The following is a 27,338-nucleotide window of genomic DNA, read 5'->3' as shown; positions in this document are numbered from 1 at the left end:
TGCTAAATTACACCAGCTAAGGATCTGGCCCAATATGTTAATTTTTAGATAACTTTTAAAGCCTAGTCAGAGGTGGGTCATGCCTCAAGTCTGACACTGGACTCCCATACTGCCAGTGTCACAAGAAATGTCACACTTTTACCAAGTTAGCTATATTAGTCTTTAGGACACAGGCTAATCCCAAAGGGTATAAGAATTTCCTGAGTTGTGGTCACTAGGAGAAAATTGGCAGAGTTTGGCCAGAGGAATGCACTTCTGGGCAGTTAGGAAACTGTTGGGAAACTTTGGGCCATTGATTGCTCCTGCTGGGTCTTGCTCTTAAGTCATGCCAGAAACATGAAGTGCAGTGGAAGCAGGGACAACAGAACCTGTGTTGTAGGGAGAAGCTGGCACTGAACCCAGACCAGCTCTGGGTCAAAGATGGAGAATACAGGCAGGCCTGCAGCAGCAAGCTGCAATTGGGAAGGATGCCACTTCTTGTGGCCACAGGGAAGGAAGGAGATGGAAGGAGTTGCATTAGCAGCTAGAAGTCAGAGTAGGGAGAGAAAGATGGGAGCCAAGTTAATTCAGCTGTCATCACTTGGGGTTCTGTTTTCATCCTTTGGTTCCATCAGAAATGACATCTGTAATTAACTACTTAGACACATTTTACAGTGTAGTCATGATGAAAAGTGCTTCTTATCATGGAAACTTCCAGGACAAAATTGCCTTTGCCTTCTCAGAGATATCTCTGTATCCCCTATCAGATCCTGACTTTTGTATTCTGCTCTGTCCCTGTATAGCACATGTAGATTTCCCATAAACATCAACTGGGGAGCAAAACTATTAGCATCGAAATATGCTAGGAGAATTTTGCCTTTAGATTTCTGGACTGAGTCAAATGAGTACACACTTTTGTTAAGGGCACAGCCTCAGCTCTGGGCTCCTTGATGTTTATGTTTTTCCATTGGAACATTGACTCTGTAGTTAAAAGAGAATATCATTTTCCTTTTATTTTGACGTGTTTTTTCCTGTCCTTGCATGATAACATAATCTCTATCCACTTGCATGGACTGTGTTTTGGCATCGATCTGACAATTATGTTACTCTGAGCCCAGTCAAGAGAACAGGCACTTGGCATCATCTCAAATAACATTTTTTTTTAAACTAAGTAGCTTATGCGCTACTGAGGAGAACTGTGTGGAGCCGCTGGGCCCCTCTTCACATGAAAAACCTGGCAGGACCATCATGAATTCCAAATTGACTGAACATTTATCCAGGGGAAAACAATTTCTATGAAGCAAAAATCTGTGATTTCCCTTTTCTCTGAACTGTCGAACTGTTTTTGCTTACCACTGGCTGCTCCAGCAGATGTTAATAGTTTGATTTGATTTATACATGTATCTGATAAAAAGGCTTTTCTCAGATACATGTATAAAGGCCACCTCTACTATCTGGAGGAATAGCTTAATAGTCTAAAAATTGGGCTTGATACATCAAGACCTTCTGGAAAGAGACATGCCAAAAATTTGAGAAGATCAAGGTGGCCCTTCATCACCTTCTGCGATATGATAGGTACATTTGGTCCATGCCTCTGAAGGGGAAGATGAGACTTTAAAAACGGGAGTCCTGTCTGCTTATTCAGAGCCTGGTCTAAAGTTAATTGAACTTGTTGATAGACTTCAGGGGGCTTTGGACTAGAGTTATACCTTTCATAATAGTGAAGTTTGTTTAGATGTCCTGGGCAAAAATTCCCCCTCCTGTGCAGTATTGCGCAGTGAAATATTGGATGGTCCCCTCTGTGTGTCTGCATTTCAGTGGTTTACATGTACCTCTGTTTTGTTTGTGTTCTTTGGAATGAAAAGAACTGTCTCAATGTAAACCATAGTTAAGTGCAGCTCATCAAGAGAAAGGGCTGCCCACTTCTGTGGATTGTCACTGTCAGGCAATGATAGAACAACAAGAAAAAAATGTAGTGACCATTAGTTAACCAACAGAATTAAAAGCATTCCTGGAAAATGTATAAAGTTCTAGTATAACCAAAACAGCCTTGGCACGCAAGGCATTGGCACCAGAGTGAAATACAATGGTTCTGAAAAATATAAATCAGGTTTTGATAGTAAAAATTGTTTGTTTTTTTTCATTTAGGCGGAAATTCACAAGTCCTTCTGTACTGCTTAGCTCCCACATGGACCTTCTGTATAAGGTGAATTTCACCTTTAAAGGAAACCTTGAGCTATCATGAAAATGAACTTTTCAAATTCATTAACAAAGGAACAGACCAGAAATAGTTATTTCATTTCAGCTAATACCAAGTGTGCATTCCACCTACCTAACATCAACCTCAGCTTTGTCAATAGTCTCAATAAGGCCCAAAATAGTGACACTCAATGACACATCCCAAACAAAAAGAAAAGAACTAATTTAACAAATTACAAATTAACTATTTACATATGCATGGTGTCTTTTAGGACAGTTTCACATCCCCAACATAAAATAATTTTATTCCCACCCAAATGTCTTTGGGACTTTTCTCTCCCTGGATTTCGTTTCAGTGTGCTCAAGACATGTCTATTGTTTCTGTGGAACTTGATGGCTGTGACAATTCCTGCCCATTCTGTTTGAAATGCTACACCCCTTGATACTGCTTTATGTGGTCCTTATAGATAACTTTGGGTTTAGTCCTGGGACCAAACTGTATCCTAAACATTCCTTTGTTTATTTGAGATACTACTGTGTAGGGTTCTGTCCAAGTTTTATCCAGTTGAGGGCTCCTACCCTTTTTTCTCCTAGGATTGTGGAACCAGACCAGCATCTCCTCTTTTAAAAGTTTCCCCATCTGACCTCAGGTCACAGTCTTTTTTCATTTTATCAGCAGCTGTTCTCAAATTTTTCCTAGCAAAGCCATGAATTTTTTCAGTTTTGGTTTATAGGGGTCCTGCATCATCCAAATCGTTGAAACCTTTTTGTTCCTCTTCAGAAACTCCATACAAAATGTTTGCTGGGAGTGGGCCTTAGCACATGCCCAAACATGAAGCGTGCTGTAGTACACTTTGTACTCTCATTGACTGCTGTTCTATAAGCCATCAAAAGGAATGGGATATGCTAGTCCTAGTCCCCTTGGTGCTGTTCTAACACAGTAGCTAGCTGAACCCCCAAAGTCCTGTTGAACCTTTTGACCATCATCAGACTGCAGATGTGCTGGGGTGGTGCAAGTTTTGTGGACCCATAGAATCTCACAACCCTGTTGAAACTCTTTGGTTTTAAAACAGGGCTTTGGAGCAGAGCCCAGAGCTGGAGCACAGAGCAGTTCCGGAGCAGTGGAGCTGCAGGTTTTTGCCTGGAGCTGGAGCACAGCTCCAAAGCCCTGGTTTTAAAGTTTCACCCCAGTCTCTCTGTAACTCACTCAGAATCCCAAATCTCGTGAAGAAATCATTTACAAGAACCTTTGCTACTGTCATAACCTTTTGATTTCTTTTTGGGTAAAGTAGTCCCATAGCTACCAGCAAATTTCAATCGCCTTGTCACAGGGCATTGATGCCCCCACAAGATATTGCGGCAAGAGGGTACTCCCAGTTTTAGAGAAACCCTTCTTTGTAACACAAGGATCAGATTTCCTGCACCAACTTTCTACATCCTGCTTGCGTGTTACCTAACAGAAATTCTCCCTTAGCATTTTAACCCCAAAATGTCCAGGAGTTTTGAATCATGACATAACCTCAGAACCTCCTTTTCCAATATATCTGGTACAACCAACCAGTATCTGGATCTATCACCGCCTGGTTTCACACTGCTCCTATACAAATATTTAATCATAAATTCCAAGCTTTCCCACTGTGACTAGAAAGCTTTAACTGTGGTGTTTACCACATTCCAAGGTGGCTGCATTTGCAAGGTGATTCTCCAGTCACACATTACCCTCCTATCAGGATCCTCTCTTTAGGAAGTTTTGAGTTGATCTGGGTCCATTCCTGCAACCCTACTCCAGAATTAGAAACATGGGCACTTTTGTGAATTAGAGGAAGGGAAGCACTCCCATTCCTTTGAGCAACTAATTCCTTGTTCTCCTTCTTAGGACAGGGTTTGCAGCAAGGCTGCTTGGACAAGGCATCATCATGAACATGCATATGGCCAGGGCTGTGTGCTATTGCGAAATCATAGCACTGCAGTTTCTCCAACCAGTTGGCAAGCTGTCCCTCGGGATTTCTGAATCTAAAGAGACATTGCAGAGAAGCTTGGTCTGTCCTGACCATAAACTTCCTCCCATAAAAATAGTGATAAAATCATTCTATAGATTTAACCACTGCTAAGAGTTCCTTTTCAGGTGGGGCAATAATTTCTCTCAAGAGAATATAGACTTTTGCTATGATAAGCTACCACCCTCTCAAGTCCTTGGAGTCACGGGACCTCCTGGTCAACCTCCTCCTTGCCCTGGCTAAAATCGGCCAACCAGGGAGAGGAGGTTGGCCGATGGACACTCCTGTGACTGTGGGGCTTGTTTCCAATCCTTAGTCCATTCACGTATCCAGGCGGAGTTCCTCTGAGCGGCGTCCATTGGCTCCCTTGATGCCTTCGAGGAGCAGTGCGTGCTGTCCGGGATTCTCTGCTCGGTGTCCCCATCAGGCTCCCTTCTTATGACCCTCTGACCGCACTCCTGTCCCTGTTCTTTTATTATTTGTCCCCTGGGGGAGGGAGTCCTTGGAGTTCTTGTGTCAATACTTCTGCCAAACCATAAGCACCAGCCTTTCTGTCCAACGAGTTTGAAACATAAGTAGGCCGAGACAGGAGCAGTCAGCGGAGCCTTTTCCAACTCAAAACAAAACACTTATATCATACTCTACTGACCACTGAAGTTGTTTCCCTTTCCCACCCAACTTATGTCATCATTTTTGAAATACTCAAATTAGCCATCTGTAATAGCAGAGCCCTGCAAAACTCTGTACATCTATAAGTGTCTCGGAGTTGGCCAGCTGTGTACCACCTCAATTCTCTTTTGTCAGTGAAAATTCTCTCCCTAGTAATAATGTGCTAATGTTGGTCTCTCTTTTTTGGAACATCTCACATTTCTTCAGCTTCAGTTTCAAACTGGCTGCCTTCAGCATCTCACAGACATTTTATAAATGGTTTGTTTCCTGTTCAAAGGTTTTACCATGCACCAGGATATCATGTAGGCATAACAGACAAGCTGTGAGGGACATGCCATGTGCTACCCTCTCCATTAGCATTTCAAATATGGCTGGTGCACTGCACAAGCCAAAAGCAATCAGTTTAAATTGCCACGAGGCTTGTCCTGCTATGAAAGCAATTTTTTCTCCATCTTTTGGATCCACTTCCACTCACTATACTCACTTTTAAGATCCAGTGTGGAAAACCAGACTGAACCTACTATAGCATGCAAGGTACTATCCATTCATGGTAATGGATAAGAATTCTTTAAAGTGACTTCATTTAATTTTCTATAGTCCATCCAGAATCTGGTGCTGCCTTCCTTTTTCTTAACCACAACTATGGGTGAACCCATAGTTCAAAGCTCAATATGTCTTCCTGATATATTTCCTCAATGTCCTGTAGTGCCGCTTTCCTTTTTTCTACTGGCAATCAGTGAGGTCACTGTTTAATAGGTTGGTTTCTCCTAGTATCAATCCAGAGCTAGAGCAGTGCAGTACAACCTATACCTTTGTGGGCCTGGGAGAACAACTCATGATTTCTAACCAGAAGTCTCTTAAACTGTTCCACGGTTCCAAATTTAAGCATACAGCGCTGTGCTGGAACAGGTTCAGTAGAAATTCTGGGATCTCACCTTCACCCCACCCCCTTACAGTTTTCTAATTTACCTCGTTTGACCAGAGCCATTGGTTCTTCTTTGAGTTGTGTCCCTATGGGCGCTCCATTTCAGGTGTGCATGTGCCCCAGGCACCTTCGATCTGAGATTTTTAGGTAGCAGTGTCCAGCTGGCATGCACTTGCCTTGTGCTCTACTCTGCCTTGTGCTTTGTACCACAGCTCTATAGAGCTGCGTGGGGGAACCATCCTCAGTTCCTTCTCAAACACCTCCGCCTGAGATGGAGTCTCAGCAGTGTCCATCCTTGCTTACCTCAGCTGTTGTTTTTTTCCCAGTTTTACTTAGCTTAGTTGGTTATAATAGTGGTAGTTAGTAATAGTAAAATAATTTTTAAAGTAAGGACCTTGTCCTTTCCACGGTTTCCTTAATGCCTCTTTAAAAATGTTACTGTATACTTGTAAAGTATTTAGTTGGCATTGTGGTTAAGACCATCCTCTTTTATCCCAGAGGGGTGATCACCAGTGCGGGAGGAACTGTAAGGGTACAGACTCTGCCAGGACAAGAGAACTACTCTGCCGTGTATGCTAATGGAATTCAATCTCAGGTGCTCACTAGATGGGCTTCATCTTTCTCAGTGGCTGGTAGGTGGATCAAGTATTTATTATTTAGTAACATATATTTGCAATGTTAACAGAAATTTGTCCAGGCCTTTCAGTGGCCTGTGGCTATACAGCATGCTGTAGAAACAATGACCGACTTTCTCCTTTTCTCATTGTTTTATCCTCCATTTTCTTATAATCACCTTACCATACTATTCCAATTTGGACTATTCAGTCAATGATTGCCGCTGACTCTGATACATAAAGGAGGCACCTAACTCCCACTGAATTCAACTCCCATTGAGGAACTGGGCACCAGCCATCCATTGACCAGTCTGTTACTGTTCTGAGTGTACCAAATGCTATAGCCTTCATCCTAGGGAAATGGTGCAAAAAGCAACCTTGCCAAAGGCCTCCAGGAAAATTCCTATCCTCATTTTGTGAGAAAATGAATAAACATAGGGGATCATGTAGGTCAGTAATACCACATTGTATGTTTTTTCATTTAGGGCCCTGTCTTGTCCTGTGCTCAACTCTCATAGGAGGTTCAGTACCTCACAGGATCAGGACCTTAGTTAGGTATAATGTGCTTAAGTGTCTCTTTTGAACCTCTACACCAGAGGTAGGCAACCTATGGCACGGGTGCCAAAGGCGGCACGTGAGCTGATTTTCAGTGGCACTCACACTGCCTGGGTCCTGGCCACTGGTCTGAGGGACTCTGCATTTTAATTTAATTTTAAATGAAGCTTCTTAATCATCTTAAAAACCTTATTTACTTTACATACAACAATAGTTTAGTTATATATTATATACTTAGAGAAAGAGAGCTTCTAAAAACATTAAAATGTATTACTGGCATGCAAAACCTTAAATCAGAGTGAATAAATGAAGACTCGGCACATCACTTCTGAAAGGTTGCTAACCCCTGCTCTACACTGTAGGTTCACATATCCTTAAAGAGAATTTTGTCTGTACAATCAGTTAACTGGTATTTGACAATCTACCTTAATCTTAAAGACTGGCCAGTCAAGTTTTTTCCTCCTTTATCTCCCATCACACAGACAGATAAAACCTGGTCTTCTGTGAAACTTGTTCCTTGTCAGTATTTCAGTATATACAGTAAAACTACCTGCAAGGAGAGACTCCACTATATGTCTATCTGTATCATGCTTGGTTAGGGCTTTCATTCTCTAAAGAGCATTGGGACAAGGAATATTATAAAAGGGATTTTTGGCAAGCAGGATCAGAGGTATCACTGGGTCAGATGGACTATATCTGAGGATGCCCCTTAGCAAAACTGTGGCCGTCCATTGTGGCTTTGGTTTCAGAAGTATACGTTGACAGAAGAAAGCTTCAGTAGCTTCTGGACTATTATTTTACAGGAGAATTAAAAATGTCTGTAGTGCTTCTAAACTGTTTACATAAATTCTACCTGCCAAGTCTATGAGACACTAGTAATTCCCATACAGTGGCCACTACAAATTAAGGCCTTGATTCTGAGTGGTGCTGAGTGACATCAAATCCAGATGGCTTCAGTGAGAGCCATAGCAGTCTGAGTTTGTATATTACAAATTATAAAATGTACTTGCCTTAGCTCACAGGCCCACTATAAACTAGATGTGCTCTAATTATTTATCAAGTGTACATTTTTCAAATTTGATTACTTTTTAAACACCTGCAATAGAATTTGACTGCAGTGAGATGCAATGAATTCATCTTTTCAATACTATACAGGGACCAAGAGTGGAGCACTTGAAGCAGCTGGACAACCATTATCAACAGCACGCCCCTCCACAGGTTTGAAACATTTCTTTGATGATCATTCCCAAGGGAAGCCTTCCACACTATGTGCAAAATGTACCCTCATCTTTTGAATAAAGTTACGCATGTCAGTACTTTTTACCCAATATACTTTACAAATACTACCTGATATTGCGTGTGATCTATGGGGCTGATTCCAATCTCAGTTATGCTGATGTAAACTGGCAGAAACTTGAGTGAACACAGTGGAGTCACAAAGATAACTGAAGGAGGAAACCTGTTGTGTGCTCAGGGACTTTTTCATTTCCATTAAGTGACGGAGATGAACATGAGGCGACTGCATTCCTTTTTAGAGAGGGAATTTGAGAGAGTTGTCTGTCTGATTCAGCGTATTGGTGAAGTTTAGATCCTCAGACCATGGTGATGAGTGCACTGTCAATGATAGACTGGAGAATTCTTGTCATTCATGCAGTTGTAGTCAATCTTGATCAGATCAGATGTAGAAACATTGCAAAGGAAATAAGTCAATACCAAGTCATTTTTATTACACATTGTATTCAAAGTCAATATGATCCCATAACTGCTCATACGACAGTAAACAAAGCTATGGAAATGGTTTTCATTCTCCCAGGTTTGCCTGTCAGGAGGAACCACTGATGCTCATTACCACTGGTTTAAGGCTGCCATAACTTTACCAGTATTTGAGCCTGTGTTTTCTGAAAAACAAAGATGAATAACAAAAATTAAGTGCCTGCGTTTTTCCCCACCAAATTTTACACTCAGCCATGTGTTTGTAGTTCAGCTACTGCACTTTAAAGAATTAACAGCAGCAGCCATGATTTTGGTCAAAGTCAGGAAAGTAAGGAAAAATTCTGGCACAATATTGGAGCTGGAGTTGATACATTGGTAATGGATAAAGCCAGAAAAAAGATGTGTGAATGTGCTCGTGTGTGTAGCTAAAGGGTGTAATTCCTTGTCAGGATTTTCACTGGTTAAAGAATCAGTCCTTGCTTTGAAGACATCTAATCCCCAGTCCATCATGCCCCTCACGATAATTGTTAGAAGCACACATACATAAAGGGTTTGATAAAAATCAATCTCAGATCAAAACAAAGTAAACCCTTTACCAAACTGAGTTTCTAGCAACCATGAATCCCTCTTGGCTCCTACAGCAACTCCTCTCTCTTCACTTCTAACTTCATGGAAGCAGCAGTATCAATTTTCTGTTGTGCTGTGGCTAAACATTGTTACTTCATGTTGTCATAACTTGAGTCTCATATTCACAGAGTGGCAAAAACAAAGGAGTTTGCTTTAAATTGTTTTTTGCAGAGATGAAGCAGTAACAATATTTTTCTCTGTCACTGTGAGTGACATGTTAATAACATAGGGCCAGATTGTAGCTGGTCCTTCAGGACCATACAGGAGGGTAAGACAGTATAAGGTACACCTTACTCCAATGCTCCAGCTACCTGTGCTGTGGGTGGAAATACAAAAGGAGCAGCAGTTGCCGCAGGGGCACTATGCCCCTCCTGCACCAGTCATCAAGAAGGGATGGGTGAATGGGACAGAGTCTTGACTCCTCTTCCCCGCCCCCCAGACATACTAACTAGTGTAATTGCACCAGCATACTGGAGAAAGTGTGTTCCACCTGGTATAGATCTGATGCAAGGTATATCTTTCCTGAAGGCAGGGAAAACTAGGAAGCACATGACTGAGTTTGAGTCCTATTTTGCTCCTGGGGCAGTACAGGTATGTACTGTCCCATATATGGAGCAATTGCAAAGCTACAATTGGCCCCATATTAACATCTGGTGGATGGAATGCCACTGTGAACCACCAACCTGTCCAACATTCATGCCCTACAAAGTTTCTTCTGAGAGCTTAGCATTCTTTTTTAAAATATCTTCACAGTTTCAGTTGTTTCCTCTGGCAGAATCTGTCCTACATATTACTCTGTGTTAAGACCTTTCTCCTAAACTCCTTCAGAGCTAGATTGTCACAGTATTTAGTTGTGCAAGAGACACTATGAGTCTGGTTGTGGTAAGGAGAGTGGGTTATTCACTTGCTATTTTCTACTGGGAGTAGCCCTGACTTTCCCTCCCCCTGCCCACCTCAACCCCTAGCCAAGTAGCTGGCCAGGTGCATAAAGGGGAGTTGAGATACACCATGATAAAAGAATGAGGGCGAAAGCAGGGCTGGAATCACAGTTTTCTGAATGCCCAAGGAAGGCCCACATATGTGCCACTTCTTACACAGGACAGATGGTAAGGTTAGAACCTAGCCTTTAATGTCTTGACCTCTTCTAGCTTCAGTTTATGCTATTGCTATTCAGCCTGTTGTTCCCTACATAATTCTGCTGTTTCCTACATTTTAGGTAAACGACTTAAGAAACTTCTTGAGAAAAAGGTTGGGAACAAAGGTAGGAATCCACATAGCTAACTCATGCAAAGCAAATTCTTGTTTATTTGACTTTCAATTAATCTAATTATCTTGGGTGTTCACAGACTGTAAAGCGGATATTGCTTTTCTGATTGATGGAAGCTACAATATTGGGCAGCGTAGATTTAATTTGCAGAAGAGCTTTGTTGGGAAAATAGCTGTGATGCTGAGAATTGGAACTGAAGGACCACATGTGGGAGTTGTGCAAGCCAGGTATCTACAACATTATAAGAAAACTCTAGAAACCGAGTTATTAAAATGAGAAGGCTGAAACATAAAAATATCCTATTCAACAGACCACTACTTGAGTAGTATAAGTTATAACATTCTGCTTAAGAACTGTTGTAGTTGAGACATCCAACTAAAATCAATGTATTATTGATTGTTTAGGACAGGGGTTTCTAAATATTTTTCTAGCGTGAACTACATTGTTAAGAAACAGCAAGTCTTACAGACACCTCCACTGATGATCCTGTGGTATCCCCATGAAAACAGGAGCAATATTAAGGAAGTATTAAGCTTTTTTTTAATATGAGTTAGCAGCAGAAAACAAGGAGTAGAACCAGCACCATGCTACCAGACAGGTCTATGCATACTACCAGCAAGTTCTCTCTGGACGGTTCTTGGTCCACAGACCTCAGTTGGGTACTACTTGGGCTAGGACAATGGTAGTGGGACACAGAGCCCCTCTTTTGTAAGTCTCTAGTTCATACCCAACTCCAATAATGGTACACAGTGAACGACAGTTTGAACTACTTCATGGTAGTTTTTCATCTATATGAAGTGTGTTCGTGGTTTCAGTCCAGTTCAGATTGGACTGGTGTCCAGTGCACAAAAACACAACTGGGACGAATTGACAACCATGAGTGATTGGGCGTAGAAAACAAATTATCCTTTCATCTCCAGCAAGCATTCCTTTATGTTAGTTTTGAGGCGAGTTGATGTGGAAGGATGAGAGAAGGTTGTCTTGCTGCCTGCCCTGTCCTTGATCTGTGGGGAGAGGACTTGGGCCTCCAGGGCTGCCAGCACCATTCACAGGCATGTGTCTCATCTTACAAAATAAAATAAAAATAAATAAATAAAAATAAAAAAATAGATGAGGACGATCTCAGCAGAGTGGGGGTTCTAAAACTTGGCTATTTTTGATATTATGGTGAATAATTTTTAATACCACACAAAAATGGAGTATCCTTGATCAGCTTATAGCAACTGATACTTCCAAACGTGTTAATGAAAATTGGTGGTGGGGGCGGGGGAACATTGGGTTGTATTATGACTTATAGCATAAAACTGTCAGGCAGAGGAATGGCCAGTCCAATAGCCTAATGCTTTTTTTTCCTTTAAAAACACCCCCCCACACACACAATTTTGTTTGCGGATTATCTTGATTTAAGTCCTGGGCAGCTGGTTTTGTGAGGTGACTATTTTCCAGAGCCCAACCACTTTGGCAATTGCTTCTGGTCTAAAGGAAGTTTCTTCAAAAAACGGAAATATCTGGTGGATTAACAAGTGAGGTCTCTCCCACATCTTTCATCAAGAAGCCTGTATTAAATTATAGGTACCAATACCGTCAACAAGAAACAATGACAGATATTGTGTGAATGTTGTGCAAAAAAAATACTAAATGTTATTAAAATAGATACTGAACAAAATGAGCCAAAAATTTCGGGGGGGGGGAATTGAATTTAATTTTATCAAGATGATCATCAACTACCATGTCAGCTTTTCCAGTTGAGTTGAAAAGAAAATTGTTGCAAGATTACTTGCTGGCCACATTAGCAAAGAAGACTTTGCTTCCTGGAGAATGATTATTGTTTGGCTTCATTTATTTGTAAAAATTAACCTTCTTAAGCCATGGGATTTGTCAGGAAATGTATAAATGGCCAAAACAACTGTTTGAACTGAAAGGCTTGGATAAAGTTTTATGTAGTGAGTGGATGGAATACTGAAGAGAGATTAAGGCAGAGGGCCTGAAGCCTTCTCACTTGAAACAGGAACTCTCCTGGACTCAACGGGGTTACATTACTGCAAAATAGGATGAGAGGAGAATCAGTCCCCAAAAGTGGAGTACTTATCTAATGGGCAAATATGGCTGTCTTGGAGGCTAGTCAGCTGGAGTTGGAGTACCCTGAAGAATCAAGCCGTTAATTGGAATGGATCAAGGCAATTGCCCTCCAATGACCCTATCTTAAAAAAAAAACAAAAAAAAAACAAAAGCAGTGTTCAGTCCTCGTCCTACACTGGGATCCACTTGTGCAGATCTGACTGCATAGGCAGAGGAGTCCATCTGATGCTGCCTCAGGACTTTGACTTCATAACAGTTGTCCTTTTCAACTGCATGTGAGGCCAAATGTACTTCTTACAGTTCACATGACAACTAGTTTTTAATTTAGTGTTTTGTTTGCCCTAAATTAGGAGTCGGAGAGAGAAATTCATTGCAGCTAAAATTTTCCTTTTTTTAAATAAAGAGTAATTAGCTAGCACATCTAAAATCCATACGAATTACATTACTCAAACTATTTTCATTTAAAAGAAATTTTAAAAAACTAAATATATTTAGCAAATGTTTAAGATCCAAATTCAACAATAGAAAAATTGACCAGATTCATTTCTGACTTACTCCAGTGTGACTCAAAAGTAGTTCTATTTACAGAGGTATAATTGAGAGCAAAATTTGTCCCCATAACAGTATACAAAAACAGCAAATGAATACATTTTACAATTAATGAAAATCATTCTCTCCTTACCTGCCAAGACCTCTGTTCTGAATTTGATTCTTTCCGCTCTGTTTGAAAAAAATCACAGACACTGCAAATAGTAAGAGTCCCTACTCTGTTTTAAGAATTAATATCATCATCAACTATTCCTGACAAAACTCAGAACGCTGGATTCGGCCCTTAAGCAGGGTAAAAGGCATTTCATTTCTATTTTAAGATTGGTCATGTATGTCTGCTTTTTAACCGGTTGCTTTATTTTTCACATAGTGAGCATCCAAAAACTGAATTTTATCTGAAAAACTTTACTGCAGCAAAAGATGTTTTGTTTGCCATAAAGGAAATTGGCTTCAGAGGCGGCAACTCCAATACGGGTGAGTACAAATCTGATCAGAGACAGGATAAGAACTAATTGTAGCAAAGAATGTTACCGTTGTCACTTTGTTTTGTATCCTGGGAACCGCAGTGGCGAAAGGAGCAGAACATGGAGCCGCTTACTCCCAGGAGCCAGTGCCCCTCACTGGCAGCTCCTCTGGCCTGATTGTACTGCCTCCAGCCCTTCTATGCAGCTGCATCTCCTGGCTGGGGTCTGTACAGCCCTGCCAGAGTACAGGGCTGGGGGCCATGCTGGAGGAGCTGCCAGTGTGGGCTCTCGGGAGTGGCAGCCACACGTTCTGCTCCTTTCACCACTGTAGTTCCTGGGATAGCCCTGTGGTTCAGCAGATATCGATTTCTATCCGCAGATATCCACATCTGTGGGTATAAATGTATATATGCGCAGGGCTCTAGATATGGAACTTTTTTATGGGGGAGGTGGTGAGGGGGGTCAGAACCATACCAGTAAGAGTTAAACTCTACTTCCACCACTGCCTCATTTTCACCAGTCCACTTCAAGTGAGCTTCCTTGGAGTATTTATTTCCATGGGGCTGCCTAGACTTACGTGTAAAGCTCCACTTTTGGTCAGTTGGAAATTACTGTACTTTCTATTGATTTGTGACTTACAGGCCACTCAAACTTCTGTGTTATCTGAAGTTCCCAGGAGAAAATTTTGCTTTACACTGGGATAAATCCACAGTAATATCATATATGTCAGTGGAGTAACTCCAGATTTACACTGTACCAATTGAGAGGAATGTCTCTCAGTCTTCCAAGGTCCTTTTGAAAATGCTCTGAAAATGCAGTGTAATGGAAATTATGCTGGAGCTAGAATAGGGATGTTTCTAGGTTGGTTTATTGTTTTGAAGGTCATGTTTGTGTGTTACTCATACTTCAAAATGTTTTTAAAATCCTTTAATTTATAATCCTGGCAGTATAACCAGGAAAGTTCTGTCTGATTAACTAAAATTATGTATCCGAAAGACCTATTAAATCTTTCCACCAGATCTTTTAAAATTTCTCTGTAGAAAGGTGGCATTCCCCATCTCTGGTGTTCCCCTCAGTATGAACAGGCCTTACCGGCTATAGAAAGGGTTACATCCAGTACTACTCGACTGGTACAGAAACCCAATTTCCCAGTTGTGAAACAGCTTCCTCAGATTCTCCTTTTCCTGTTCAAAACTAGGAAAAGCCTTGAAACACACAGCTCAGAGATTCTTCTCTCTGGAAAATGGAGTACGCAGAGGGATTCCTAAGATCATCATAGTTTTCATTGATGGCTGGCCCTCAGATGATATAGAAGAAGCTGGAATAGTAGCCAGAGAATTTGGCATTAATGTATTCATTGTGTCTGTAGCAAGACCCACAACTGAGGAACAGGGAATGGTTCAAGATGTTGGTTTTGTTGACAAGGTATGAGAGAATGTCCTCAATGTAATTTACTCTTCACTCATGGATATTACACATTTCAAATGACTGTTTCCTCCAGCCTGAACTGCAGATGAAAAAGTCATACATACGTAATAGAGTTTTAAAAAGAGTTTGTTAACCATCTTGTAGAATAAGTGAATTATATCCCAGATATAAAATTCTAAAAGATGGTTTAAGCACTCTGTAGGAATAATATCACTATTAAATTCTAAAGGTTTCTGCTGTAATTTTTGTATAGCCCTCTTGGTTTTAAACCATTAAATTATATGTTGAAAAGGCCATTTAAAAATGAAGTTATTTAGAGCCAGGTTTTCTACTCATTTTAGTGGGCACCGTTTTGCCTCCCACAATTTTATGCCCATCCTTGCTCGCTAACATAAATAATAGTAACTAGATACTTACCTGATATGTGATTTCATAGAGACATCTGACTACATATGTTTGTATCTACAATTAACTGTACATACAAAATTGTACTTGCAAAATTAGAAGCCATCACAGAAAATTAGGTAATTATACTTTGAAGCAAAATCTAGAACCCTCCTTTCTTTATACATTTGTATTCCCATTGTCTCTTTTGTTCAACATTTAAAATGTATAATTAGAACTTCCAGCTTTTATCCTTCATCTTTTTAGGAGTACTGCTAATTCTTAGAGAGGATCAGCATCTACAGCTCCCATTAACTTCAATTGGAGTGGTCAGCATTCCAGGGGGGAAGCGGGTTGGGGGAAATCAGATCCTAGATTCCTATCAAACTATTGAATTAAATGATTTATATACATCTTTAATAGTACATTCAACAGAAATCTTTGTATGCATGTTTTGTTTTTAAACAGGCTGTCTGTCAAAACAATGGCTTCTTCTCTTACTATATACCCACCTGGTTTGGTACTACCAAATACGTAAAGCCTCTTGTCCAAAAACTGTGTTCTCATGAGCAGATGCTGTGTAGCAAAACTTGTTACAACTCTGTCAATATAGCTTTTCTGATAGATGGCTCTAGCAGTGTTGGAGACAGCAACTTCCGCCTTGTGCTTGACTTCATCAGTAATGTTGCCAAAGCCTTCGAGATCTCCGATATTGGTTCCAAAATTGCAGTTGTGCAGTTCACCTATGATCAGCGCATAGAGTTCAGCTTCACCGACTATACCACAAAGGAGAAGGTTCTCTCTGCTGTGCGGGGCGTTCGTTACATGAGTGGTGGTACCGCTACTGGTGATGCCATTTCTTTCACAACCAGAAACGTGTTTGGACCTGTGAGAGATGGACCCAACAAAAACTTCCTTGTTGTTTTGACTGATGGTCAGTCTTACGATGATGTTAGAGGTCCTGCTGCTGCGGCACACAAAGCAGGTAAATGATTGAGAGACAACAAAAGAAACTGGAGGTCAATATTTCACACTCCTATAGTGTCTTTCACTGGTAGCAGGGGCAGGAGGACTTGAAGTTTGTAGACAAAGAAGTTTGCCCCTTTGGCCCAAACAATTCAGGACCTTACAAGGTTGGTTGCTAGGGTGAGAAATCAGTGATTTGAGTTGGGTACATTCTTGTGCAATCTTGTTTGTTTATAAAATAGGCACACAAAGGCTTGTTTCCCTGATCATAGTAGCAACAAACAGCAGCAGGCAACTTCCTTACTCAGAAATCCGCAACTCTGCCACTCCAGCAAGTTCTGTGCCTAAGAAACTCTGTCCCTCCACTTCCTCTCCGGGTCATACACTCACCTCCTTTCTGGGCTTTCTGCTTCCAGCACCCACAGCCTATGACCAATATCCTACCACTGTGCTTGTAACCATATAAACTCCTGTTAAGCTATCTGCATTAGCTCTGGCCACCGCACAACCTATTACTTTGGGCCATCATCTCCACTGTCTGCAGCTGTTTTCAATATATGAAGGAGCTTGATTGCTCCTTCTGTAGAACCTGAAAGAATGCATGGCACACCCACTGGCTGTCTTTGGATCCAAGAGCTCCCTAATGGCAGCCATTACTAGCACTTTCCAGCATAACATATTAACTCCATTTTACAAAGATGCTAGCTGAGGTTAAATGCTTTCCTACAGGTCACAGAGCTAGAAACAGAAACTAGATTTCCCCATTCCCTGTCCTCTGCTCTAAACACCAAACAACCCCACTCATTTTAAAGAATTGTATATGGCACTTTTAAAGAAAATTATCTGAATCAGTTGACATTATAGTATATGAACCAAATATCCTGTTTTCAGACTGGAAAATTTCTTGCACTCTACTCACCAAAACTACAGATGCAATGTGTTAGTCTTTTTCTAGTCATTGCTCCTTAGCTATCTCATTATGTACAGTATAAATGTTGTAAATTTACATATGTAAGTAAAAGCAGGTTATTACTGTCATAGGTTCCACCCCTACTCTGAACTTTAGGGTACAGATGTGGGGACCTGCATGAGAAGCCCTAAGCTTAATTACCAGCTTAGATCAGTATGCTGCCACCATCCAGATATTTGAGTCATTTGGAAAACTATCTTCTCCCTCAAAACCTTCCCCTCCCTTGGTAGCCTTGAGAGACTCCTCCACCAATTCCCTGGTGAACACTGATCCAAATCCTATGGATCTTATAACAAGGAAGAATTACTCATTCTCCCCCCTCTTTTTTTCCCCCACCAATCCCTGGTGAGTCCAGATCCAAGCCCCTTGGATCTAAAAACAAGGAGAAATCAATCAGATTCTTAAAAAGGTTTTTAATTAAAGAAAAAAAAGGTAAAAGAAAAAAACCTCTGGGAGAGAGCATACAAGCTGATCTCACAGACAACAGATTCAAAACACAGTATGTTCCCCTGGGCTAAAACCTTAATACACACAAGAATACCCAATTTGATTATCCCCCTAGACAAGTTACAAAAAGTAAATAAACATAAACCTATATATTTCCTTCCTTAATACTCACTCCTGTGATAAGAGGCTGATTCCTTGATCTTTTCCACTCCGGCCAAAACTGAAACTGACTCTAAACAAAGGAAACTTCCCTCCTTCCTTTTGAAACATCTTGTTCCCCCATTGGTTCCTCTGGTCAGGTGTCAGCTAGGCTAGGTAAACTTTTTAACCCTTTACAAGTAAAAGAGGCATTAACTCTTAACTATCTGTTTATGACAATTACAAATTCAAAATCTGAAAGGAAAAAAATCAGCTCAAGCTTAAGGCATAGCCTGTATGGTATTAAACTTGAATTCTACCATCATCATCTACTGGGGGGAAGGTGGTTTGTCTAAAGAGCCTCCCTGAACTACTGTCTTTTGAGAGAACTGACCGAGCACAATAATGATTCAGTCCTATTGTTCAGAAAATCTTTCAGTTATTAAATTGGTGTCTAGTATGCAATAGATCAGACTTCCATTCCATCTGTCCTATCAAAGTTTAAAGACATCACTACTACGGCCATAGGCAATATTATAAAATATCTAAAATGCTAGCTTTATAAGTTGCCCCATGCTTCTTAATGTAAACTTGTTTAAGTGAAAGCAGAAAACCTCCTCTGGTTCCAAGTATTTAAGACCCAATGTTGCTCCTGCAGAAGTCTAGTGGTAAGAGTCCCATTGTCTTTGGCCAGCTGCATATATTAAAACACCTTTTTTTTTTTTGGTCCAAATTAATCCAGCAAATGTAAATCTGGAAAGCTATTTTCCTTGTATTTACAAACTTCTTGGGCTTACATGTGGTTTTTTTTATTATAACACTATAGGTATTACAGTCTTCTCTATTGGTGTTGCCTGGGCACCACTGGATGATCTGAAAGACATGGCCTCTGAACCAAGAGAATCGCATAATTTCTTCACAAGAGAGTTCACAGGATTGGAGCAGATTGTTCCTGATGTTGTTAGAGGCATTTGTAGAGATTTCTTGAACTCTAAACAGTAAGGGAAAGGCTGTGGTCACTTTGTTGAAACTAAATCAAGAAAGCTGGGAAGGTCTCTCTACGGTGCAAATATCCCAGTCTTTTAATACACAGTCAAAGTCTTGGGATAAGATACAAGGAATCGCACTCTGCTTTCTCAACTCAAATAAAAGCTTCCAGTGACATCATTGCAAGTTTTGCTTGATTAGGGACTGCAGGATTTTGCCAAAAGCTATTTTAAATGTGTATTAACATCCCTCAAGTTATATTGAAAGTTAAGCATACATTACACTTAAGGTACCAGATATCAGCTGTATGTACATAGAGAAACTACAAGGTAACTTAGCTCTGCCATTTGTGGGCTGTCTTTTGTTGAATGTAACCTTACAAATGAAAATTAATATACTTTTAGATATCTAAACACCTTGTATTCAAAATATACAGTTTAAGTTCTTGATTGATTCCGGAAGGCGCTCTCACTATTGTGATGAAAAGACAAGATTGGGACCACGTAGTTTTCACAGAAGTGTTTTCACTGTTCCATTTGTGCAACAGCTATTTCAGCTACTATTACAACGGATGGTTTGTAAGAGGATGTGTGTCAGATTAAAGCAAAAAAGAGTCTTGTTCTATTGGATGAGAGCCTTCTACAGCAAATGACACTAATTTGGCTGGTAGATGGTTTCAAAAGAATACCTGGTCACTTTCACCAGTTCCTAGATTAGGCCTAGATTCTCAAAAGATATTTAGACTCCTAATTCCCATCAATTTCAGTGGGAGATAGATGCCTAAATAGCTTTGACCATCTGGGCCTTGAGCTTAACTGTCTTCCTCCTCCTATTAAAGTCAATGGCAAAATTCCCAGTAAATTCAGTGGGTCTGATTTTCTCCACTGCCTTGCACACTGGGTTGTCATTTACATGTGGGAGTAAAATGCTACCATACTTATTCAGTAGTGTTTTACATTGACATTTTACAAGTGTAAATGACTAGACAAAGTTCCAGGCAAGGCCATAGAGACTAGATTAGAACCTTCAGTTGGAATTGAGAGCATACAGACTGACATCCAAAATGAGCTCAGATCACCAACCTGAACTTGTCTATAGTGAGTTACTCAACCAGGTGGAGGGGAGATAAAAAGAAAAGAAAAGAAAATAGATAGATGATACCATAGCCAGCAGTTGATTACTTTTGGAACATTTCTTTATGAAGCCACTTAAAACAGATTTAAACCCTCATATTGTTTTTAAAATATGAAAAATAGCTTTTGAAAAATCTCTCTTCCATTTGATTTTGTTCATATTTGCACCCATATATGTATGTGGTTAACATTACATAATAATTCATTGTAAGGCATTTATCAGGCATCTGAAGTGGACATTTTGACCCAAATACTTTTTGATAACCTGTTTCATAGGTAGTAAGCATTTGTTACCAAACCACAGCATTTTCCTGTTCAGCTATCAGTCTGGGGTTTTTCATTTTTCTCATTTTGTGCTGTTGGTTGTAAAATGCTGAGCAGTTACCAATGTTACAGAAGGGGTCATATTTATCAGGCTTTTTTGTAGTGTATGTTTTTAATAACTTATGACTGGCTATATATTACATTAAACATGAATGGCAAGGATGCCTTGTATTTTTCTATTAATTGTTATTCTTAATTTTGTATATGTTTATAGATATACAGTATTCAGGTATTCCCTGTATGAATCATCCAGGTATTCAAAGTAAAATATCAACACTGTGCAGACTATAAACATTTTAGCTTTCTCTTTTGATATGAAAATACACATACTGCAAATAAACTTTTAGACTGAGATTGCAGCTAGCTATTTTAATATTCAGTAATGCAAAAGCCATTCTATGTTGAACCCCTGTAATACATTCTGAATACATCAATAAAGCAATCAAAGAATGCAAGTATCAGTATTGTTTTTAATTATTGAATTGAATTAACCCCCCCGCCCGAATAAAAGGATACTAGTTATACATCTGTTCATGACTGTTGAGTCTGCTAATACCAAAATAACAATGTTCCATGCTAAATACAACTGAATACAAACACACTCACCAGTTAGTGAATTCACAAGTGCACAATTTTTTTTTCTGTTTATTGTTGTTGAAGGGACAACCACAGAGCTTTTCACAGATACAGCCTTTGAACACAAACACATCAAGTTTGGATCTTTAAAACAATGAAATTATAATACTAGCTAACAATGCAGACACTTCCATACATGGTACTGATCTTTATAACCAGCTGGCTGGCTTGCTTTCTTTTTCTCTCTTTGTTTTGGCTACTTCTAAGTTAAGTGTCAGAAGAATTGAAGTAACATATGTAATTGATTAAAGCATTTACAATGCTTTTCAAACGTCACTTAATTAGTATTATAATTTATTCTGTCCTGTCTGTATCTTGTTTTGTTTCTCAGGACACAACTGCCAGCATAACTCACTCTAGGTTTTGATGGTTTTAGCTTCAGCAAGGGCTGGTTGGACTTGGCAACTTTGGGTCTGAGCCTGCTTGTATCAGTACAAATACTCCCTTACCCCCATCTGGTCCTTGTGTAATTAAGCTTTCACCCCTTGAATTTCTCCTGTATAAACTAGTGTCTCCGGAATTCAAAAGGTATTTCAAATAAATCTCAGATTTATCTGGTACCTTTAATTGTTTCTACAATATATGACTGCATCTGCTGTAAAGGTATTAACTCTCTTTTCTTGAGCTGTTATTGGTAATTCTCAAGCAGATCAATTGTCTGTCAGTCTGAACAGTGGTTTTATGTCTGTCATAGTCAAATTTCATTGCTGTATTTGTAAATGTGATATATGTTTGTTTGAGGTAATTGGAGTCTTGTCCCTTAGCTCCTGTGGAACCTCCTCCACCACTCCCATGGCAAGGAGTGCCTGCAACCTCCTGTATGAGGAGTTTCTCGTGAGAGGGTCCCAGAAGAGGGACAGAGAAGGAGGGTGGGAGAGCAGGTAGGAGCAGAACTGGAGAGACTATCCTGCTTCAACTGTGCAGAGGACCCAGCGGTCCAAGGTTATTTGGGACCATGCACTGTAGAAGTGGAACAAATGATTCAAAAAGTGTGGGGGAGAAACTGGGATTAAGTGTGGTATGCCATTCTCGGGCGTCCCTTCAAAAGGCCCACTTGGAACCCAACGAAGGTTTGGTCGGGTCCTGGCCTTGTCCCGACGGGGGGTTGAAAGGCTTCCTTCTGCAGTTCCTTCCCCTCCGCCTGTAAACGTCCTGCTTCGGCCAAGGAGGGTAGGAGCGCTGTTGCGACTGCTGGGGCTTGAAGTGCTTCCTTTGGGTTGCCGGGGTTTATATTCCCTGGGACTTCATGGTTGCCCTCGAGTCCTTTAGGCTATGCAGCCTAGAGTCTCTCTGTTCCCCAAACAAGCCCACCCTATCAAAGGGCAGGTTCTGCATTGTCTGTTGAACCTCAAACAGTAGGCCCAAGGTTTGTAACCCAGAGGTGTACATTATGGCAATTCCTGAGGACAAGGTACATGCCGCCGAGTCCACAGCATCAGGTAAGGCCTGTAAAGAGGTCCGTGCCACTGCCGTGCCCTCCTCTACTATAGCCCCAAAATCCTCCCTGGACTCAGGTGGCACAAGCTTCTTGAACTTGAGCATCTAGTTCCAGGAGTTGAAGTTATATCGACTCAGGATTGCCTGCTGGTTGGCAATCCTGAGCTAGAGCCCCCCTCCCGTGGAATACACCTTGTGGCCAGGTAAGTCCTGTTGCTTGGCCTCTTTGGATTTGAGCAGTGGGACTTGCTGCCCTAGCCTCTCTTTCTTGTTCACAGCTGCAACCATCAGAGAGCTGGGCTGTGGGTGCATGAAGAGATATTCGTACCCCTTCGAGGGCATGAAGTACTTCCTCTCCACACCCTTGACTGTAGGGGAAATGGAGGCCCGAATCTGCCAGATAGTCTTGGCATTGGCCAGAATAGTTTTGATGAGGAGCAAGGCAACCTACCACCAGTTCCTCTGACTCCATCACCTCCTCAGCCTGCAGGACCGTGTTGCACACCAACCTGTGCAGAAGGTCCTGGTGTCTATGGGAGGTGGCCTGGATATGGAAGTGCCTGAAATGGCCTTGTCTGGGGAGTACGACGAAGAGGCCAAGGAGGCAATAGGGTCCTCCCGACCCTCCTGTTCACCTCTGGCTCAGGAACTGGGGTTGGATTTGGTTCCAAGGGGGCACGGCGCCTCCTCAGTACCCCCAGGGGTGGGACAGCTAGCTGAGGCCTCTGGCACTCTCAGTTCAGAGGCGGTTGACCGGAAGTCTTTAGACTGTGCACCCTGGGCCTGGTGATAGGCCCACGGGGTCCAGAATGGCCACTGAGATGGTCCCTGCCACTGCGCTGGCCATGGCCCTGCCCCCACTTCAGGGTGTTCACGGCCTGACCAGTGCCGGCCCCGCTCCGAGTACCTAGACCCAGTCTCTGAGCCCAAGGAACAGGATCAGGACCATGAGGGCAAGGGTGGTGCCGAGCAGAGCTGAACCGGCGAACAGTGCTGTGAGGCTGGGGAGTGATGCCGCAACCTGGAGCTACGCAGGGAGGGTGAGTGGCACCAGGACTGGTGCTGGGTCTGGAACCTGCTCCTCAAAGGCAACTAGCAAGTGGATTGGCATCATGACTGGGAGTGCTGGCGCAAATTGGACTGGCGCCATGAATATGACTGGTGCTGTGATTACGACCAGCACCATGATGGAGAGAAGTGCCAATGGCTGTACCATTGCTGGTTTGCCTCAAGACGGTGCCATACACTGTGGTACTGGAGGCTTGGCGCAGATCGTAGGCGACTTCAGTGCTGTCATGGTGATGAGGTCCCTTGCAGCCACAAAGGTGTCTGGGGTGGATGGCAGCTCTACTTCCTCAATGCTGTGGGTTGGGGAGTCCAATGACACTGGACTCGATGGTCCCCTTTGTGGGGCCGAAGTCTACGGTGCCACTTTCACAGGCTTTAGCCCTTGGTGCTCCTCTCTGGGACATGCACCATTGGCTGGCTTCAGGGGGGTGGGTCTCTGGGATGGAGAGCCACTCCTCCCTTTCTTCTGGTGCAACTTCTGCACTGGAGAGTGGGAGCAGTGCTGGGTCGATGCCGCCAGTTTTGATGCCGGGGAGCGGCAGTGTCACGAGTGTCTACCAGAGTCCATCCACAGTGCCGCTTTCACCACCGCCTCTGGGGCGCTGCAGATTGAACTTGGTGCCAGGTCCTGCAGTGCCAAAGGAAACTGACGTCTAAATGCCACCTCCATAAGGAGCTGCCTAAGGTGGAAGTCATGCTCCTTTTTGGTCCTAGGATGAAGCCTCTTGCAAATCCTGCACCTATATGGTTGGTGAGCCTCCCCCAGACACTTCAGACAAGAGTCATGAGGGTTGCCTGTTGGCATGCGCTTGGAGCTGGACTTGCAGGGTTTGAATCCTTGGGACTTGGCTATGAAAGCCCTCCCAAGAAAAAGCAGTTAGGACAGAAGGTAAACCCCTCAGCCCAACTGCTACTAACTACAACAAAAATAAAATGAAAATTAAAGAAAAATTATAAGTACGATAAAACAAGCTAGGGAAATGTGGAAAACTCGCTAAGCAAGACAATACAGTTCCAACGATGGTCACAGTCAGTAAGAAGGAACGGAGGTGGCGCTGGGTCATCAGAGTCATATATTGAGCGCCTTAAAGGCGCCACTCCAGGGGGCTCCACAGCTGACCCAACGGCTGTCTTAGGGGAAAAACTTTCCGAAGGTTGTGCACGTGGCATGCACACAACTAATTGGAATAGAAATGAGCAATCGCTCGAAGAATTATAAAGTAATCTGGCTGGAGTACAAACCCATGAAGAAGGAGCATCCTGATTCCCAGAGGAAGCCCTGTAACTCCTGAAGTGTCAGAAGGGTTGCAGCACAAACAAGGGACAAAAGGGGCTTTAGACCAGATGGAGCTATTCCCCAGATGCAGCCATAAGGAGGATCCCAGTGGCAGAGACCCCCAGTACAGTAAGAAAAAGGGAGTAAGGGGTATTAAACTTCTCCTTGTTGTAAACATGGAGAATATAAGTCAAGCTAATACTTTGGAATACATACACGATGAACCACTGACAACATTAGTGCCTGTTTTAAATCTCTGAACATGTCTACTGTAAACCAGATGTTTCCAGAAGCCTGAATAGACTCCATTTGAGTTGAGTGTTAATGCAGTAAATGAAAGTGCTGGAATCTTCCTTCCAAACAACCTTGCCTCCTGAGCACTTACTTAACATTATAGAGGCATAAGAAGGAAAGGCGTATTGCATGTAAGACAGGTATTAAACATTTTTTTTGTTATGTATGAAAAAGAGCACACCCTCTGCCCCCTCCTCTTTATTTTTTTTAATATAGAACCTCTTCTCAGAATACGGAATTATTTTTGTTAAGAATTCAGAAGCAAATTCATTGAGTTCAAGTTAAATTTTAGAAATGGGGCCTTTGATTTTAATAACCGAACACGACCAACTTTTCAAACTTCCAGTATAAATTTTGGCATGGCTACATTCCAAGAATTTATACAAGTCTAACTTTCATTTTTGATACCTCTTCTATTTGTGGCTTTATTCTGTAAATTGTAGCACTCATGAGGCTGTCATTCCAAAATTGGCACTCTCATACACCACTCTTCAACTGGAAATATACTTATTTCTTTTCGATGTCTCCATCTAGACAAAAGAAATTCCTGTTTACATGAGTAAAAACAAGGCAAGACTGAACTGTTTTAACTCCTGAAGCGAGTAGCCAGTTTCCTTTATTTTATTTTGGGGCGGGGGGGAGCAGGGGGAAGGCACAGATAAAAAAGTTTCTTTTTGGACCTTCTTCCACTGAATGCACAGTTTAAAAAAATACTTATATGGTAGGATAGAGAGGGCAGAGCAACAGTAACAAGATAGCAGTTCTGAACCCAGACCAGCTTACATGCAAAAAGAACCAGCAAACCAAATTCAGTGATGAATCCTGGTCACATACCACCTGAGGCACATTGCTCATATGCTAAGAAGGAGGAGTGTATGGTGCATGGTAAGTCATGATTGCCAATCAACTCCCCACTGTGGTCAAGGGACACAGATGATATCTTTTCTCTTTACACCCAGGCACAATCTGATTGTGGACTCTGAATGTGGGAGGAGTTATATGGCTCTGAAATGGCATTCCTCTCTTTTCTCAGGAGCCTGGGGGTTGACATACTCCTAGTCCAACCAAACTGCCCCTCTGCCAGGGGTGAAAGTAACTTAAAGGACTTGCCAGTACTCCGGAATTTGAAGGAGGGGCATGGCCTCCACCAGAAGAGGCGGAGCCTTTAAATCCCCAGGCCCTTTAAATCAGGATTTAAAGGGCCCAGGGCTAGGGCTGTGGTAGCAGCACCTGGGAGCCCCAAGCCCTTTAAATCACCCCAAGCTCCCAGCTGCAGAGGTGGCTGGGAGCCCTAGGGTTCGGGGGCAATTTAAATGGGGCAATTTAAAGGGCCCGGGGCTCTAGCTGCTGCTACCGCAGCAGAGCCCTGGGCCCTTTAAATTGCCGATGGAGCTCCAGGGCTCTCATGGCCACTACCCTCTAGGGCCCTTTAAATCATCTCCGGAGCCCTGGGGTAGCAGCGGAAGGGCTCCGGTGGCTATTTAAAGGGCCCAGGGTGGTAGAGGCAGCAGGAGCCCCGAACCCGTTCAATAGCCACCAGATCCCTGCCGCCACTACCCCAGGGTTCCAGCAGGCTCCGGGGGCTATTTAAAGGGCCTGGGCCCTTTAAATTGTCCTCAGAGCCCTAGGGTAGCGGCAGGAGCCCTGGGCCCTTTAAATCGCCACTCGAGCCCCGCAGACGCTACCTCATGGCTCTGGCAGCGGGGCTCTGGCAGCAATTTAAAGGGCCCTGGGCTTCAGCCCTTTAAATTGCTGCCTCAGGAAGCCGGTCCACCCCAGTATGGCGCACCAGCTCTTGCCGGCAGGGGTGGCAAGTTTGTAGAAATTTTGGCAGTGCCCAGAACCTGCCCCTGCCCAAACTCTGCCCCCGCAAACTCCACCCCACCACCTGCCCAAGACTCTGGGAGGGAGTTTGGGTGGGGGAGGAGGTCCGGGGTGCAGGCTCTGGGCTGGGGCAGGGGACTAGGGTGCAGGCTCCGGGAGGAAGTTTGGGGATGGGAGGGAGGGAGTGCAGGTTCTGGGAGGGAGTTTGGGGATAAGAGGGGCTGTGGAGGGAGGGAGAGCAGGGGTGAGAGCTGTGGGGCAAGGCTGTGGGTGGATTTAGGATGTGGCTGTGGATGAGAGGTTTGGGGTGTGGGAGGGGACTCAGGGCTGAGGCAGAGGGTTAGGGTGCAGGGGGATGAGGGCTCTGGCTGGGGCTGAAGATGAGGGGT

The 27,338-nt window shown here is 42.5% G+C and overlaps 1 protein-coding gene across 1 annotated transcript in view; it reads left to right on the top strand.

Moving 5' to 3' along the window:
• COCH (cochlin) overlaps positions 1-20,872 on the top strand; it is a 36,977-nt gene extending 16,105 nt beyond the window's left edge. Inside the window, exons 5-12 of the mRNA XM_030559348.1 lie at positions 6,268-6,401; positions 8,094-8,156; positions 10,495-10,539; positions 10,625-10,772; positions 13,544-13,647; positions 14,836-15,062; positions 15,918-16,434; positions 18,797-20,872. Of these exons, the coding sequence (XP_030415208.1) occupies positions 6,268-6,401; positions 8,094-8,156; positions 10,495-10,539; positions 10,625-10,772; positions 13,544-13,647; positions 14,836-15,062; positions 15,918-16,434; positions 18,797-18,972 (1,414 nt within the window). The 3' untranslated portion in view covers positions 18,973-20,872. The remainder of the gene's footprint in view (positions 1-6,267; positions 6,402-8,093; positions 8,157-10,494; positions 10,540-10,624; positions 10,773-13,543; positions 13,648-14,835; positions 15,063-15,917; positions 16,435-18,796) is intronic.
• Positions 20,873-27,338: the final 6,466 nt, after the last annotated feature.

Source organism: Gopherus evgoodei, chromosome 4, assembly GCF_007399415.2.
Source record: "Gopherus evgoodei ecotype Sinaloan lineage chromosome 4, rGopEvg1_v1.p, whole genome shotgun sequence".
Classification (NCBI taxonomy): domain Eukaryota; kingdom Metazoa; phylum Chordata; order Testudines; family Testudinidae; genus Gopherus; species Gopherus evgoodei.
The sequence above is the reverse complement of the archived record's forward strand: the minus strand, read 5'-3'. Positions and strand labels throughout refer to the sequence as shown.